This window comes from Melospiza melodia, chromosome 14, assembly GCF_035770615.1.
Source record: "Melospiza melodia melodia isolate bMelMel2 chromosome 14, bMelMel2.pri, whole genome shotgun sequence".
Taxonomy (NCBI): domain Eukaryota; kingdom Metazoa; phylum Chordata; class Aves; order Passeriformes; family Passerellidae; genus Melospiza; species Melospiza melodia.
Genome location: NC_086207.1, coordinates 10,228,995 through 10,243,494, shown reverse-complemented (window position 1 = coordinate 10,243,494; position 14,500 = coordinate 10,228,995). Strand labels below are relative to the sequence as shown.

The 14,500-nt window shown below is 45.3% G+C and overlaps 1 protein-coding gene across 6 annotated transcripts in view; it reads right to left on the bottom strand.

The window, feature by feature from the left end:
* Nucleotides 1-13,498, bottom strand: part of P4HA2 (prolyl 4-hydroxylase subunit alpha 2) — a 32,080-nt gene extending 18,582 nt beyond the window's left edge. For 4 of the 6 annotated variants that reach the window (XM_063168649.1, XM_063168647.1, XM_063168644.1 and 1 more), the window contains exons 1-3: nt 8,221-8,270; nt 6,765-6,875; nt 951-1,043 (exon numbers count right to left, since the gene is read on the bottom strand). In XM_063168649.1, coding sequence (XP_063024719.1) covers nt 951-1,032 — 82 coding nt within the window. In that variant the 5' untranslated portion in view covers nt 1,033-1,043; nt 6,765-6,875; nt 8,221-8,270. Of the gene's footprint in view, nt 1-950; nt 1,044-6,764; nt 6,876-8,180; nt 8,200-8,220; nt 8,271-13,395 lie in introns of those variants that run through there. The other 2 variants (XM_063168646.1, XM_063168645.1) reach the window with 2 other exon arrangements.
* Nucleotides 13,499-14,500: the final 1,002 nt, after the last annotated feature.

Below are 14,500 nucleotides of genomic sequence, written 5' to 3'. Positions count from 1 at the left end.
AAATAGGTAAGTGTAAAGAGAAGGTGATCCTTTGTGGAAGCTTTGTATAAAATGCTACTTAACTTAGAAAATCAGAAGCAAACAATACACATGTAGTTAAATATTGTTGAGCCAGCCACAGGGCACGTGAGGAGCTTGGCAGCAGGACTGGCTGAGCAGTTGCACACAGTGGTGCACAACAACCCACCAGGAGCTCTGAGCTCTGAGCTCTGCCATTCAGAACCAGCTCCACTGACTCAAAGAACATTCTGGAGAACAGCCAGTGGCAGTTAATCAGCCTCTAATGCCCTTATGGAGGGCAAGTCCCCAAACTGCTCAACAGGAAAATGTTACAGCAATTAACAGCAGAAAACTCAGTTTGTGCTCATTTGAAGCTCTACCACAATCATACATTATTGGATCCTATTAGAACACAGGAACTAATTTGTCATAAAAATCAAATTATTTTACAGATTTATTACAATGCAAACTCTTTAGGATTTAGTCAGGCCTAGCAAAACAAAATGTAAGGGAGTTACTGATTTTTCCTTCTGACACCTAACTTCAGCTTTTTGAGAAGACAGGACATTTTGGCTGCTGGGGAAAAAGAAAAACTTCACATATTTACCACTTAAACTATTTTCATAACTCAAATTCAGGAGACTAAGCTTTCTAGCATAAGGTGGTGTGCTCTGTTTAAAATGACAACAGATGCACAAACCCTAATAGAACACAGAGCCCATCCTATTTTACTGACAGAGGCCCCAGAGAAACTTGGATCATGCTGGTCAGTGTTCCAAGTCAGCCAACTGCAAACCAATTGCACTGAGGCTGCAGAAGAGCAGCTTTTCCTAATAGAGAGTGTTGGCCAGGGCCACATTTAGAAAACCATATGCTTCAGATGATAACTTCAGCAGTTCTAGCAATCACAATAACCACATCACAACATCATGCACTGATTCTTCCCACACCTATGGAGGTGAAGAACTCTGCCTCTGCGTGCCAGATCAGGAAAACACAAGGGAAGAACAGCAACTGCAGCCAGGGCTTCATCTTCCAGATATCTGTTAAAAATTAAAAGGAAAAGGAGGAATAAAAATAATTAACTTATTTATGAGAAACAAGCCAAAGCATTAACCTTTATCTTCAGTCATTTTAACCTCATGCAAATTATTTAGACACTCCAAATTTTAATTAGTAAAGCTTGAAAAAACTCTTCTTCAACCATAGGAGCTGTTACTTAACAGTGTCAAATGCTATCTTGCATAGTCTTTGGGATTTACATGGGAGACACTGGAAAGCCCACATGAGAAAAGGGAAACTATATACACATTGTCCACTGAGAGTGAGAAAAAGCTCTTTTGCAAGAGCAGTTCAGCACCTTCCATGTCAGACATAACTAGAGCTGGAAAATATGAGATCCACAAATTATATTCCAATAATAATAAAAGTCTAAATTAAATGGGTTTATAGCATTCTATAAAACTCAGTTATTTAAAAACTGTCTAGAAACACAAATATTGAGAAAGCCAAATAGAGAAATAGAACATTTTGTAGTGTAGAAGTGGCAGCAATGGCTGGAAAAGTTAGAAGTGAAATTTCCAGCTCTGCTTATTCAAGATGCATTATCTCAGCATACTGGCCTCTGGGCACAGCCCTTATAACTCCTGTATTTCAAAGGCTGTGCCAGTTTAGAAACCCAGCCCCAGAGATGGATGTTGAAAGCAGATTGTTCCACTTCCAAAAGCACAGCCTGAGGGGTATGGGAGGAGAGCCAGGGTGAGCAGATGGGTCAAGAGAAGCAAGGGCTGCAAGGGGCACACAGAAGAGCCCTGATGACCAGAGCACCTTCCCCAGGGGCTCTGTGAGCAGCACTGCCCTGGGATCATCCACAGCTCACCCCAGAGCTGCCTGCCCAGCAAGCAGGAACAGCCCCCGGTGGCAGCCTCATGCAGGAGCACTGCTGCTCAAACTGGAGCTCCTGGCACAGCCCTGCACAGTGTCACCAGGGAGGTGACAACTCCCCACCTCAGCTCAGTTATTGCTTTTTCCTGTTCAATGTAACTGGGCAAACTGGTGGCTCAAAATTACCACATGCAACCCAGTAACTTGAAATACAGTAAAAATGCAACTATTGGGGACAAAATGGAATCAACCTGAGAAAGGGGAATGGGAGGGAAAAATGAAAGAAAAATACATGGAGTGTCCTGAAATTTCAAGCAATGCAGCAAATAGGAAGGACTCAAGGTAATTCTGCATTAACTCTTGTTCCCTTGGGCTCCACACATCTGCCTCCAAAAGATGAAATACCCACAAGGCAAAAGATGAAAAATGAATATTTCTTTCTTTCAGTCCCACAGCATAACTGAAACTCTCACCCTCAGCTGGGCTCACAAGTGCCACAGAAACAAAGACCTAAAAGACATCCTCAGTGACACCACCACCACTAAAAACATCAGGAATAGCTCTGTCCTCTGTTGTGTATTATCACAAGACAAGATGATTATTTTTAAATTATTCTTTTGATTGCTTTACAAGACTACACAAGGAATCAGAATCATTCACCACAACAGTTTGCAAGCATGAGTAAGCAGGAAAATGTCTCACAGTATCATAAAAAGTCTTCTCCTTTCCCTCTTTTGTTTCTCACCCTCCTGCAAACCACATATTCCCCAACTGCTTGTTGAAGTTAGTTAAGAACTAGTACATGGGTAATCTGAGAAATGAATAGAGCTGAGTGAACAGTGCCATGCAGAGGTCTGCCAACACTGCAAGCCACAGTAAGTGATGTAGCAGAAAGCACAGCAAGTCAAGTGCACTTGGGAAGTACATTAATTTGGATATATTAAGCCTCATCTGTCCATCTGAATAGTCTGCCATCATTTAATGGAGTGGTTTTTTGGATGCACAACATAAAGCCTGGGAGAACAATTACAAGTGAATATTCCAGTTAAAACAACTGTACACTTTGCTGCACCTCCTCACCATGTTCTCTCATGGCTGAGGAAATCTGCCAAGAAGTACTACAGCTACCAGCTTGTCTTCATAGCAGATCTGCAACAGCTTTACCATCCTACTCAGCTTTACTTGAGTCAATAAACAGAGACCTCAGCAAAAAGAGAAAGCAGCTCTTGCTCAAACAAGCAGGACACCTGGCTGCAGGGTTGGCAGATTGTTTGTACATTCTTTCGACAGCTGTTACTGGGAAAACCAGCACAAATAATGAATTACAGGAGGCTGAATAACCACAGGCTTGGCTGGCAGGAGCGTGTGTGCACAGCAACACGTACGTGTGCCCACCCCACTCAGCTGAAAGGAGGGCAAGAGGGCAGAAGGGGCATGAGCAGCTCATGCCTCAATAAAGGAGCCAAATGTTTGTAAAGCAGTGTGTTTTATTCAAACAGAAATGCCAAACAAGCCTTTGTATAACAAACACTGCCTACATTTCTGGCTTTTCTTTTGTGGGTTTTGGGTTTTCTTACTTCTTTACAGTACAAGACCTCAGTGAATCATTACTCCTATGGAAAGAGTGCTGTCAGGCCCAGGGAACACTGGCAGAGGGAGAAAAGTCCTAGACAAAATACACAAGGATGGAAATTTTCTCCACAGGTTAGACTGAATTTTTTATTAAATAAGCTTTCTGAAAACCTCATAAGCAACAAGATATAAAAATAGACTTGACCTATTAAAGGGGAATTGCTTGCATATCTACCATGGTTCTCAGTCTCTCATTCACTCTGAATTCCATATCTAGTCACAGGGAGCATAGGCCAAAAGGGAGCACTTTTTCCAGGTCAGAAGAGGAAACAAATATCTATTACATCCAGTGCCTTCAGGACTCAACTTCTGATCACACTGATATGCCATGGACTCCCTTATGCACCAAAGTACAAGAGAACTCCACTTCCTGACAGCCTAACTAAAAACAGGGACAAAAAAGCAAGTCCTTCACCCAGCTCCAAATTTGCACAGACTTCTCATGCAAGAAAATTAAATTAAGTGGAGCCAACATAAGACCAGTCTGTACAACATAAAGTACACAAGTCATAGCCTTTATTGTGGTAAATTAGACCAGAGTGTTACTTGTACTCATGTGAACATTTTTGATCACATTAACAGCAGAAAAACAAACAGTGTCCTTCCACTCCTCAGGTAAAGGTGGCAGCACTCTCTCTGCCATGGGGCTTCTTTAGGGGAGCTGGGGAACTGGGGTGCAATCTAACTGCTCCAAACTGCTACCAGCAAAGTCACCTCTTCTTCCAAAGACGAGCTGGGGGAAATTTTTTCAGAGCACACACAGCAATGGTTTCTTCTAAGCCATTAATGCAGAGTACTGCTCTCTGCTTACAGACCCAGAACCTGCTGCAGAGGAATAAAGCTTGGGAGACAAAGTAACATAACCAGATACTGTCAACATCTGATTAAGATACCATTTTTCTGAGCTACTGGAATACAGCGTGCAAGCTGATAACACAAGGAAGGGTTACACCCTGTCTCCTCTTCTGTGCTTGTCTGTGCTGTTAAAGACACCAGGGAAACCATTCTTAAAGCAGCTCCTTCCATTTAAGTACCATGGTGAAATCCAACAAGCAAATCACAATTCAAGATCACCCCAGGCCACTGATGAGCTCTTGGTGCATGTCACCATCATATTTTCTGAGAAAATCCCCTTGCCCAGGATTTTTCTCCTGGGAAGCTGAAAAACCTCAGAGAAAAAGGAAAACAATATTATCTCATTTGCTTCTCCTGTGTTTTGCTGCTTTGGAATGTGGTTTGGACACTGTTTACCAACAGGTGCATGTTTCATTGGTTTCATGTGAATTGTTTTTACTTAATGACCAATCACCACCAGCTGTGTCAGGGCTCTGGAGAGAGTCACAAGTTTTCATTATTACCTTCGTAGCCCTCTGCCTGTATCCCTTCTCTATTCTTTAGTATAGTTTTTGTATAGTATTCTTTAATATAACATCATAAAATAATAAATTAGCTGAAAATACCACAGGTGCACACAAAGTTGAGGCTCTGAAATTTGGTCCATACTGAAACAGCAATTTGAGGTTGGACTGTTGGATGAGACAGATCTGTCTGGGGCTCCTCCAAATGCCACTGCTTTCCACCCCATCCTCTTGCTTGGAGACACCCCAAGGGGTGCTTTCAGACACACTGAACTGGGGCTGCAGATGGCTTCATCCCTTTCCCCTCCACAAACAAAGGAGCTTCACCAGGAGGCATTAAGCTGCTATCAGTTAATGCTATAAATGGCTATAAATAAGGTTAATGATATCCAAGTAGAAAATGATACAAATCAAACCTGCAAGGCTGCTTATTTGTTAAGAGCCAAAAGATAGGCTTTAATTACAAACAGGTTTTCAAGATGATGCCGAGGAGGAGCCTCTCAATATCAAGAAAGGCAGCCATAAAACCATTCACATGTAGCAGTATTTCAAGTCTTGCAGATTCGCCCAGCACATGATAGCAGCTATAAAACATTTCAAAAGTTATTAAATACTAAGGAAGGAAAACCTATACCATTGGCTGAAGACTTTGAACCAAGTAATTCAAAGCTGCAATTCATTATCCACATGAACTCAGATGCACCAGTGTTCAACCCAGCCCCTTCCTCCAGAGCACACTTGTTTTACTGCTTGAAGCAGCTTATGCCAACATCACTGCCTTTCTTTACAAAGCATTTTAATATGCATCTAAAACCAATTATAATTACCTAGCAAAACCAGCAATGTGACTGCCTTGTGCTTCTCAAGGCAAGCCAAAAGAAAATGAGGAAAAGCTGTTTATTTGCAAGCATTAACAAGGACACAGCACAGTCATGCAAAACTGCTGGCATTTCTTTTAACATAAAATAAATTATAACCACCTTAGAAGCCATAATCATCCTGATTAGCTCCCAGTAAAATTTTAAAGCTATAACAAAACATTTCTTCCACACTCCAGTAGAGAACAAAACTGATGCAAGTCTAAGGCACAGCAAATCCTCTTGAATCTTACTCTGCAAGCTCTGCCTTTATAAAGCAGCCTGGAGTCAAATCCCACAGTGTTGGTGAGACAAAAAGACCCTGGGCTTTTTCCACTACAGCTTATTTTTTTAGCATTAATATCTAGACTGCATTTTACTGTGCAAAGGCCATAACTTTAGTATATAATCATACTTAACATAACTTGGAATAACTTATCATTTGCCATATAAAGCATTAAAAGTATCTTTTTGTTCAGAAATAAGAGGACTTATTTTCATATTAAAAGGTCTGCTGTCAGTGAACTGTTTCTTTCAATTCAATTTAATTAAAATCAGGCATTATCTCAGAGGTTGATTCTGTTCTAAAATCCCCCTAGAACATGCCTGCTTCCACACTCCATGTTCTCACATTTCTGACATATAGAAAACCATGCACAAAAATCAGAACTAGTCATAGGAAAAATATCTATGTTTACAGCTTGCTTCTTTGGAAGTTTGCCAACGCACACAGCATGGAAATTATAAACAGATTGGATTCCTGACTTAAACCTCCAGTGAAAAATTTCTTATGCTTACTGGTAAACCCAGCTCCCTCTGCTGTTACTTTCTTTGAAGTATGTAATTCCTGCACTGCTTCCCAAAGTATGATTAGTCATATTAAAAAATGAATCCCAAGAAATTATGGCATTAGCAGGAGGCCACATTCTTGTCTGTTAGTGTCACAGCAGTGCCAATTTACCAATGCAGAATAACGTTCTACTTGTGAAATATGAATGGCAGTTATTGATTGCTACATATATTCACAACATACCTGTGGGATTATTTCCAAGTCCTTAATGCCAGAAAGATGAAATATTACCCTGGTAAAGATGGCCACAGCAGCCTTCCAGCTCCACTCCACTCTCACAGGGCACCTATAAAGCTAAAGCACAAGAGGTTTTGTTACAAAAATGTCTGCTGGGGAACATTACTTTAATACTGAAGAAAAGGGATGATTATTGGCTGGAAACACCAAACATCACAAAGTCAGACAGTCCCAAAAATAGCCTTTATTTACATATCCTCTCTCCTCCTGGCTTCCAGGTTACAAGGACATTCTTTGCTTCCTGAAATAAAATTACTCCTGTCTAGTCAAAGGTATGTTTTGCCATCTTACGACCCGCCAAGCTGCTGTGCCCCAGCTGAGCTGTGGTAACACTTAAGTAGTGCCTTCAGTTTTCACACCAGCTGCTCTCCCCTGCCTTCACTCAGCCTCTTCCACCGAGGCTTCGGTCGCTGCATCGCACAGGTCACACACAGCTGCTGTGCTCTCCTGGCTTGTCCCCAGCTCAGCTGCACAACTGTCCAGGGACAGGCTTTTTTTGGTAAACAAAGCTCAGAGTAATATAAAATGAGACGTGAGCAGAACAAGTGGGGCTTGAACACCTCTACGAAGCTCAAGCCATGGCTTGCTCTGTGCGAGCCTGTGGCAGGCAGGGAACACGCACAGCCAGTTAACGCAGCTGGCAGAGTCAGCTGGCAGTGATTTACCCGGGAATGCCAGTCCTATCAAACACAAACAGCGCGGAGAAGGGCAACAAGCTCTTGCACTGTTTTAGCGATGACAGCTCTAACACGCTTACAGAAACGCGGGATGTTTTGCGATACCGCCATCCCCCCGAGCCCGGCCCGCGGGGACCGCCGGCCCCAGCAGCGGAGCCAGGACCCCGGAGAGGATCGAACCGCGTCTCGCCAGGGCCGAGCAGCCTGCAACGCGATCGGACCGCGCTCCGGGCTCCGGCAGCGGGACCCCCGCGAGTCCCGGGGGGCTGCGGCAGCGGGCACAGCGTGCTACGGGCTCCGGCCGTACCTGTGCCCTCAGCCCTGCCCCGCTCGCCCCAGCGCGGGCTCTACCCGTACCTGTGCCCTCAGCGCGGGCTCCGGCCGTACCTGTGCCCCAGCCCTCAGAGCGGGCTCCGGCCGTACCTGTGCCCCAACCCTCAGCGCGGGCTCCGGCCGTACCTGTGCCCCAACCCTCAGAGCGGGCTCCGGCCGCACCGGTGCCCTCAACAGGGGCTCCGGCCGCACCGGTGCCCTCAACAGGGGCTCCGGCCGCACCGGTGCCCTCAACAGGGGCTCCGGCCGCACCGGTGCCCTCAGCGCTGCCCCGCTCGCCTCAGCGCGGGCTCCGGCCGTACCGGTGCCCTCAGCCCTGCCCCGCTCGCCTCAGCGCGGGCTCCAGCCGTACCGGTGCCCTCAGCCCTGCCCGCTCGCCCAGCCCCGCTCACCGTGCAGCCGCCGCTCCCGCCGCCCGTTCTAGAAGCGCCCCGGCCCTTCCAGCCCCACCTCCCGCCGGCCCCGCCCCTCTCGGACCGCCCCCGGCCGAAGCCCCGCCCCCCGCCGTAATGCCGCGAGTAGCGGCGCCCCGGTAGCGCCGCCCGGGCTGTGCCGGGGTCTCGCAGCGGCTGTTCCGCGGTGCAGAGCGGATCCGGAGGGAACCCAAACACCGCTGCAGCCCCCGCTCCATCCCTGGAGCAGCCCGCCTGGCTCTGGACGGGCTCCCTGCAGGCCGGTGGCGCTGCTCACAGGACCACCGAGCCAGCGCGCAGCAGCTCCGGGGGAGCCCCAGGCAGGCGCCGGGCTCGGGGCAGAAGGAAAATGATGAAAATGAAGGAAAATTATGGAAATGAAGGAAAACAGTCTCAGTGCCGGAACGTGGCACGGCCGAATGAGCAGGTGATGTGTTCACCTGGCCTGGCTCCGCCGAGGGCAGCAGCAGCCGGAGCCCCACTGGGTCTCCCCGGACCGCGGCACCGCTTGGGGCGAGGACGGACCCGACACAGGCACGGGTGGAGCTGAAACAAAGAGAAAGTCATTCCCCAGCTCACCAGAACATCTAATTTACTGTGCTTCCTCTCCAGAAACCAGTATTCACACCAATTCTGAGTGACCATCATCATTGCCAATCACCCTAACAGTCACCTCTACCAAAACTTTCCAACATTAAATAGAACCAGGAACCTCATCAGACCAAGCAAAACACCATGAACAAGCTACCTCTTGCTTTCCAAATTCACTCCGTCACAAGTCCATTTTCTAAAGAGAGATCTGGTGAACTACAATTGCAAAAACAAGGTTGTGGGAGATGACTCACTGAAGCACAATCCATAAGAAAAATAGAAAATAGGGAAATAAATATCTAACATAAGAGGGCAATTTCACTGAGGCTTTCAACAACTGCTAATATCATAAACCATAATAAAAGGGTCCAGCTGTCCTGACACCAGAGCATACTAACACAGTACCATATGTTGCACATACATACACTTTGTACATTAACATTTATTGGGTGAATTCAGAAATGACTGCATCATTATCCATGAGAGAAGCAAGCTGTGAGTGTGTGATGGCATTAAAGATATTAGTACATTTTAGAGACTGTAAAAACACCATTAGTCTTCAGACCCAATGACATGAGTCAGAGCCAGATTTCTTACTCAGTTCTGATGCTTCTTTTTGAACCTATTTTTACTACAGACTTCTCACTCTTTTGTTTGGGAGATACAGATCTTTTTTCCCTCTTTTAGCAGAAAGAATTTAAAATATGTTTTTGTAGAGGTATGTTGGGTTTGTCTGGCAACATTTTGGTAGTGGGGGGTTGCAGGTGTGGCATCAGTGAGAAGCTGCTGGAAGCTCCCCCCATGCCTGATGGAGCCAATTGTCCACTGCTGCTGGATTATGCTGAGCCCGTTGGCAACAGCAGCTGTATTAATGTACTTTAAAAGGGAAAAAAGCCCTGCACAACTGCAGACAGAGAGAGGAGTGAGAATATGTGAGAGGAACAACTGAACCTGGAGTTCTGCTTTAAAACCAGGAGAATCAAACATCCTGTGGGTGTTGGAAGCTCTTACGTTCCTTTAAGGTAAAAATCTCTTTGTAGAGAGCTTGTCTGCAGAAAGTGCACACAAGTATTTCTGGATTCCCCCTTGTCTCTCATATTACAAGGGTTTGGTCAAGACCTAGGCAGAGGAAATATTAAAATTAACCGAAGAGCACTTATGTCATGCCATATAGGATTTCCCATAAAACAATGCAATGAGTCAGAACAGAAGAGGCAGGAATATGCCTGGATAACAACCCTCAGCAGAGCTTGGGTTTCTCCCTGAAACTGAAGCTGAAACTTACATGTGTTAAAAGGCCTTGTACAGGAACGAATTCTAAAATTAGCTGTGTCTGTTGTGCTTCCTTTTTGTTTCATGAATGAAAAAATAATCACACCAGATCCTAGAAAAGCAAGGATGGAAGCCAAAAGTCAAGGCATGCCAACATCCAGTGTCTGCTGTTCAAAGATCCAGCCAGAAGTCTGAGCAATTCTTTACATCAGCTGTCGATAAAGATTGTGCCATGCTGAGGAGGTGCTGTCTGCTGAAGTATCATCTCATTTTTAATCTTCCTGGGTACAGGTGGATTTCACAAGCTGAGGATTTGGTGTACCAAAGGAAATACAAACTGTATTGCTGATGATGGGCAGAAGCCAGGGGGCTTCTGAGGCGAGGGAAGGGTACATGGACTGGGACAGGCCTCCTGTGCCAGGTGTGCCTAAGGGCTTGGCACTGCCAGGTACCTGACAGCAAAATCACAGAGCATTTCCAAACACCAAAATTCCTGAGCATTTGTCAGGAAGCCATCCTGAATCAAACCCTTGGAGCATTACAGAAACATCCCTGTCACAAGAAGGTGGGACTAAGATGCAAACACTGGAAAAAGGTAACATGGCCAGATACACACCTCACCATGAACAGACTGAGTACATCCTCCTCTTGGAACAACACACCGTGCACAGCAGCAACAAAAAGCCACATCAGGTTACACAGCCCACTGCTCTACATGCCCCCACTGCTCCCCACTGGGCATCTGCTGTCCTGATTGCAGGTACCTTTGTCCAGCAGCCAGCCCAGGCCAGCCCAGGTGTCTCTGCATGGGGCTGCCTGCACAGGCTAAACAAACCCAGTGTGTGAAACACAGAGGTATCAACTATACCATGCTTTGTCCTCTGACAAAACTCAGAGACCCTGGCTGTAAACAAACTCCTGCTCTGCAGGTTTCCTGAGCAGTCTGACTCGTGCCAGGATTCTCCTGGAATGGGCAGAAGGCTTTCTGCTGACAGACTGTTTTGGGAAGCCAGCCCTGTGAGGCCCTGAGCCACCCCAGCGCTGGTGCAGCTGAGCTGAGCAGACAGGGAGGCTGCAGGCAGTCATGAATAACTCAGTGTTATTCAAGGCTGCACCCCTTGGGGACACTGAAGTGCAACAGAGAGAAGTGAAAGGATGGGATTTGTGCCTTAAATTCTGCTGCAGATAATCTAGACAAGAGGTGAGATAAACACGCAGTGTTCAGATGGAAAAGGTCTGGCACACAGAGCAGGACCTCCAGCTGTCCCTGTGCCAGGCTTGGCAGATAAAGCTGGATTCACCAGGATCCTCCCAGGGAGGGACCTGACAGCTCCTGCTCCTATTCAACATAATTATGGTCTGGCAGGGCTCTGAGACGTGCCCAGCTGCACATTCACAAGGCCATTTAAACTTCTGCAAACACAGAAAAAACTGGTAATTGCCTGACTGGCTTATTTAAAACTGTACAAGTGCACCCATACAGAATTTGAGGGGTCTGACTGCAGAGATGGAAAAAGACACATATTCTCCCCTTTTTATTTAAAATTGCATTGCCCATGTTTTAATTTGATTATCCAGGGATGCCCAAAAGAATCAGGGGATGTAGTGATGCAGACTGCAGTCCTTGCTAAGCATCCAAGGGGCTTGCAGGACATGAGGCAGCTTTTATAAAAGATGTTCTGATATTGTCCCTTGAGATCTGTCAGGGAGCATTTGGGGTAGACAGCTCTGAGGACTGTGACCTCCATCATTTGCATGCAAAGGAGGCAGTGTCCAGGCTGAAAAATTTTTTAACCATATCCACATTTCATGGTTTTTAATCAAAACTTGGCCCCTGCCTCAGCAAATGAATAAACTCTTTTGTAAACTTGGCTAGCAGGAATGATGAATCACCCTGTGTTCTCTGTTTGAACTAAGAAGGAAATGCCCTAAATGGCTGGAGCCTGAGGAAGATGCTGATTTGTGCAGAAAGACACATTCCCATCTCCCTGTGTCACCACAGCTGGGGTGTAAGTGGAGTGGAATGCACCTGGGTGGCTGCAAGCAGGCACCTCTGAGCATTGCCCACCCAACCCCTGTGCTCTCCACAGAGCAGTGACTTTCACTGAAAGAACTGAAGACTTTGAAGCAACACAGATGACCCTGCCTGAAGGTCAGAAAGCAAACTGCAAGGGATTTAAGCTTGTGACACATTTAACATAGGGGCTTGTGGAGGAGAAGCACATTTCCTGCATAATAAATTCCAAGAGGGAATGGGGAAGAGGATTGGGTCATCCCACACTGCACTGGGCAGGCCTCTCTGTGCATGCCCTGGATTTCAACACAGATTCTGTACAAGGCTATGCAGCCAGTGGAAAGGCTCTGTAAGTCATTCCTTCACAGACTGCAGCATAAATCAAATCCAGAAATAGGAAAGGCCAGCCAGTCACATTATTCCTTTTAGGTTTAGAGAAAGATGTCATTAAGAAATATGGGTAAAAGACATTACAAACCCACAAAAAACTCCCACAAAAATCTCTTTATTTTATTTAGGCTACTAATTAGTGAATGAAAAAACAGACCTTAAAAAACCGATATTGAATCAGTCTGAAGTCAGACAGGATGAAGTATTTCTCTCTGGAGAGACGGTAATTTGCAGTCACTGCACTTTAGGTGGCAATCATCTGCTGGGCATAGCTCCTGCTATGTGTGTGGGTTTTCCACATGGAACTGAGGTATATTTATCCAAAAAAGATTCCTCACATGAAGAGAGGGTCACTGCATCTGGGTTTTTGTACTAAAGAGAGCAGCCTGGGCAAATGCTGCTTGCAAGCTCTGTGGTTTCACTGCTGACTGGCTCCAGCACTCTCAGCTCCATGTCCTTACTCATTCAGCATCAGCCTGTGCTGGCTTTTCACATCCCATCTTTGTAAATATAATTAACAGACACCTTGGAAGGGAAACCCAGCTGGTGAAAAATGCTTGTGCAGAGGGCTGGTTAGTTTTGTGCTGAGATTCTGAAATCTCAGATCTTAGAATTGAGATCCTAGGGAGGATGACAGCATCCTTCCTAAATTTGATCAGAGGTGTAAGTTCCACTCTGACAGACTCATGGCCTCCAGTCCTGCCAGTAGCCAGCCAAGCAAAGCAAACATATCTTTCTTCCAGCTGCTGAATACTTTGTCTTTTAGCTTCTCATCATTCTCACATAACATCCCTTCATTAGTGTTTATCATTCATGATTCGTGCACAGCCATGCAGGCCAGGGGCGGACAGAGTCAGTCTTGTTCCCAGAGGTGCCTCCTCTCCTACCTGATCTGGAGCTGCTCCTGCAAAGTGTCTTTGAATTCCCATTTCAGTGCTCAGTAAAGGCAACCCTGGCACCATGAGTCCTGATCCTTCCTCTGAGCAGCAACATCTGCACAGCAAAATGCAGTGGTGGAATTGTTAACTTCTGGAGTTCCTGAAATCCTTTCTGGCACATGGCTTCATTTTAAAAATATTTGTCTGACTTGAACAGTAGATCTTTATTCCTTCCCAGGCAGAAGAAGAGGCACAGTGTGTGCACTGTATACTCAGCATAAGTAAACAGTGAATACCTGAGCATGAGCATTCGTGCAGAGCTATTAAATAGGGCAGTGAACTCCTTTCACTACAGCTGCTGGAAGGGAAAATACATCTTCTGCATATACCCATGCTACAACTCCATAAGTAAAGTCACACCATTCATTTGCTGGTGTTATTCCAGAGCAAATGCTTTTTCTTGCTCTGCCTGTGATAGCATACGCAAGACAGTTCATTTTTGCATGATCTGGGGAAGTGCAGAGGCAGAGATTTCTCCCACAATGACTGGTTCTGCAGTAAATAGCGTGTGGGGAAGCATCTTCAGCTCCACATTTTCTAAGTACATTTAAATAACTCAAAGTATGGGCTCTGTTCTTCCCTTACACTAGAACATCAGCAAGAAGAAGAGAAAAAAATAAGTAGAAAGGCAATGGATTTAAACTGCCCCTGCAGAAAATGAAAAGAAAGAAAGAAATTAAATTAAAAAGAAATGAAATTGCATATCTCTAAAGAGTATAGACATTTAACAATTTCTGTCGCTTGAACAGATTCCAGTGCTCTTTATAGGCATTTTCATAACTTCTGATATAATTACAATGATGTAATTGTGTGGTTTTATGTTCTAATCTGCTCTTTCTTATGTAAGTCTTCACTTCAGCTCTGTTGAGCAATTACTGAACTGAGCTTTTCTGGTTAATGAAGATTTAAAGCTCCATGGTTAATACAGAAAAATAAAATGTTTGGAAAATATGTAATGCAACAAAGAGGCTAATAACAATATTTGCTTTAACATAAAAATGTCCCTTGACTTTTTCACTTGCTGTAGAGTTGGATGGAAATTCAGAAAAAAAAT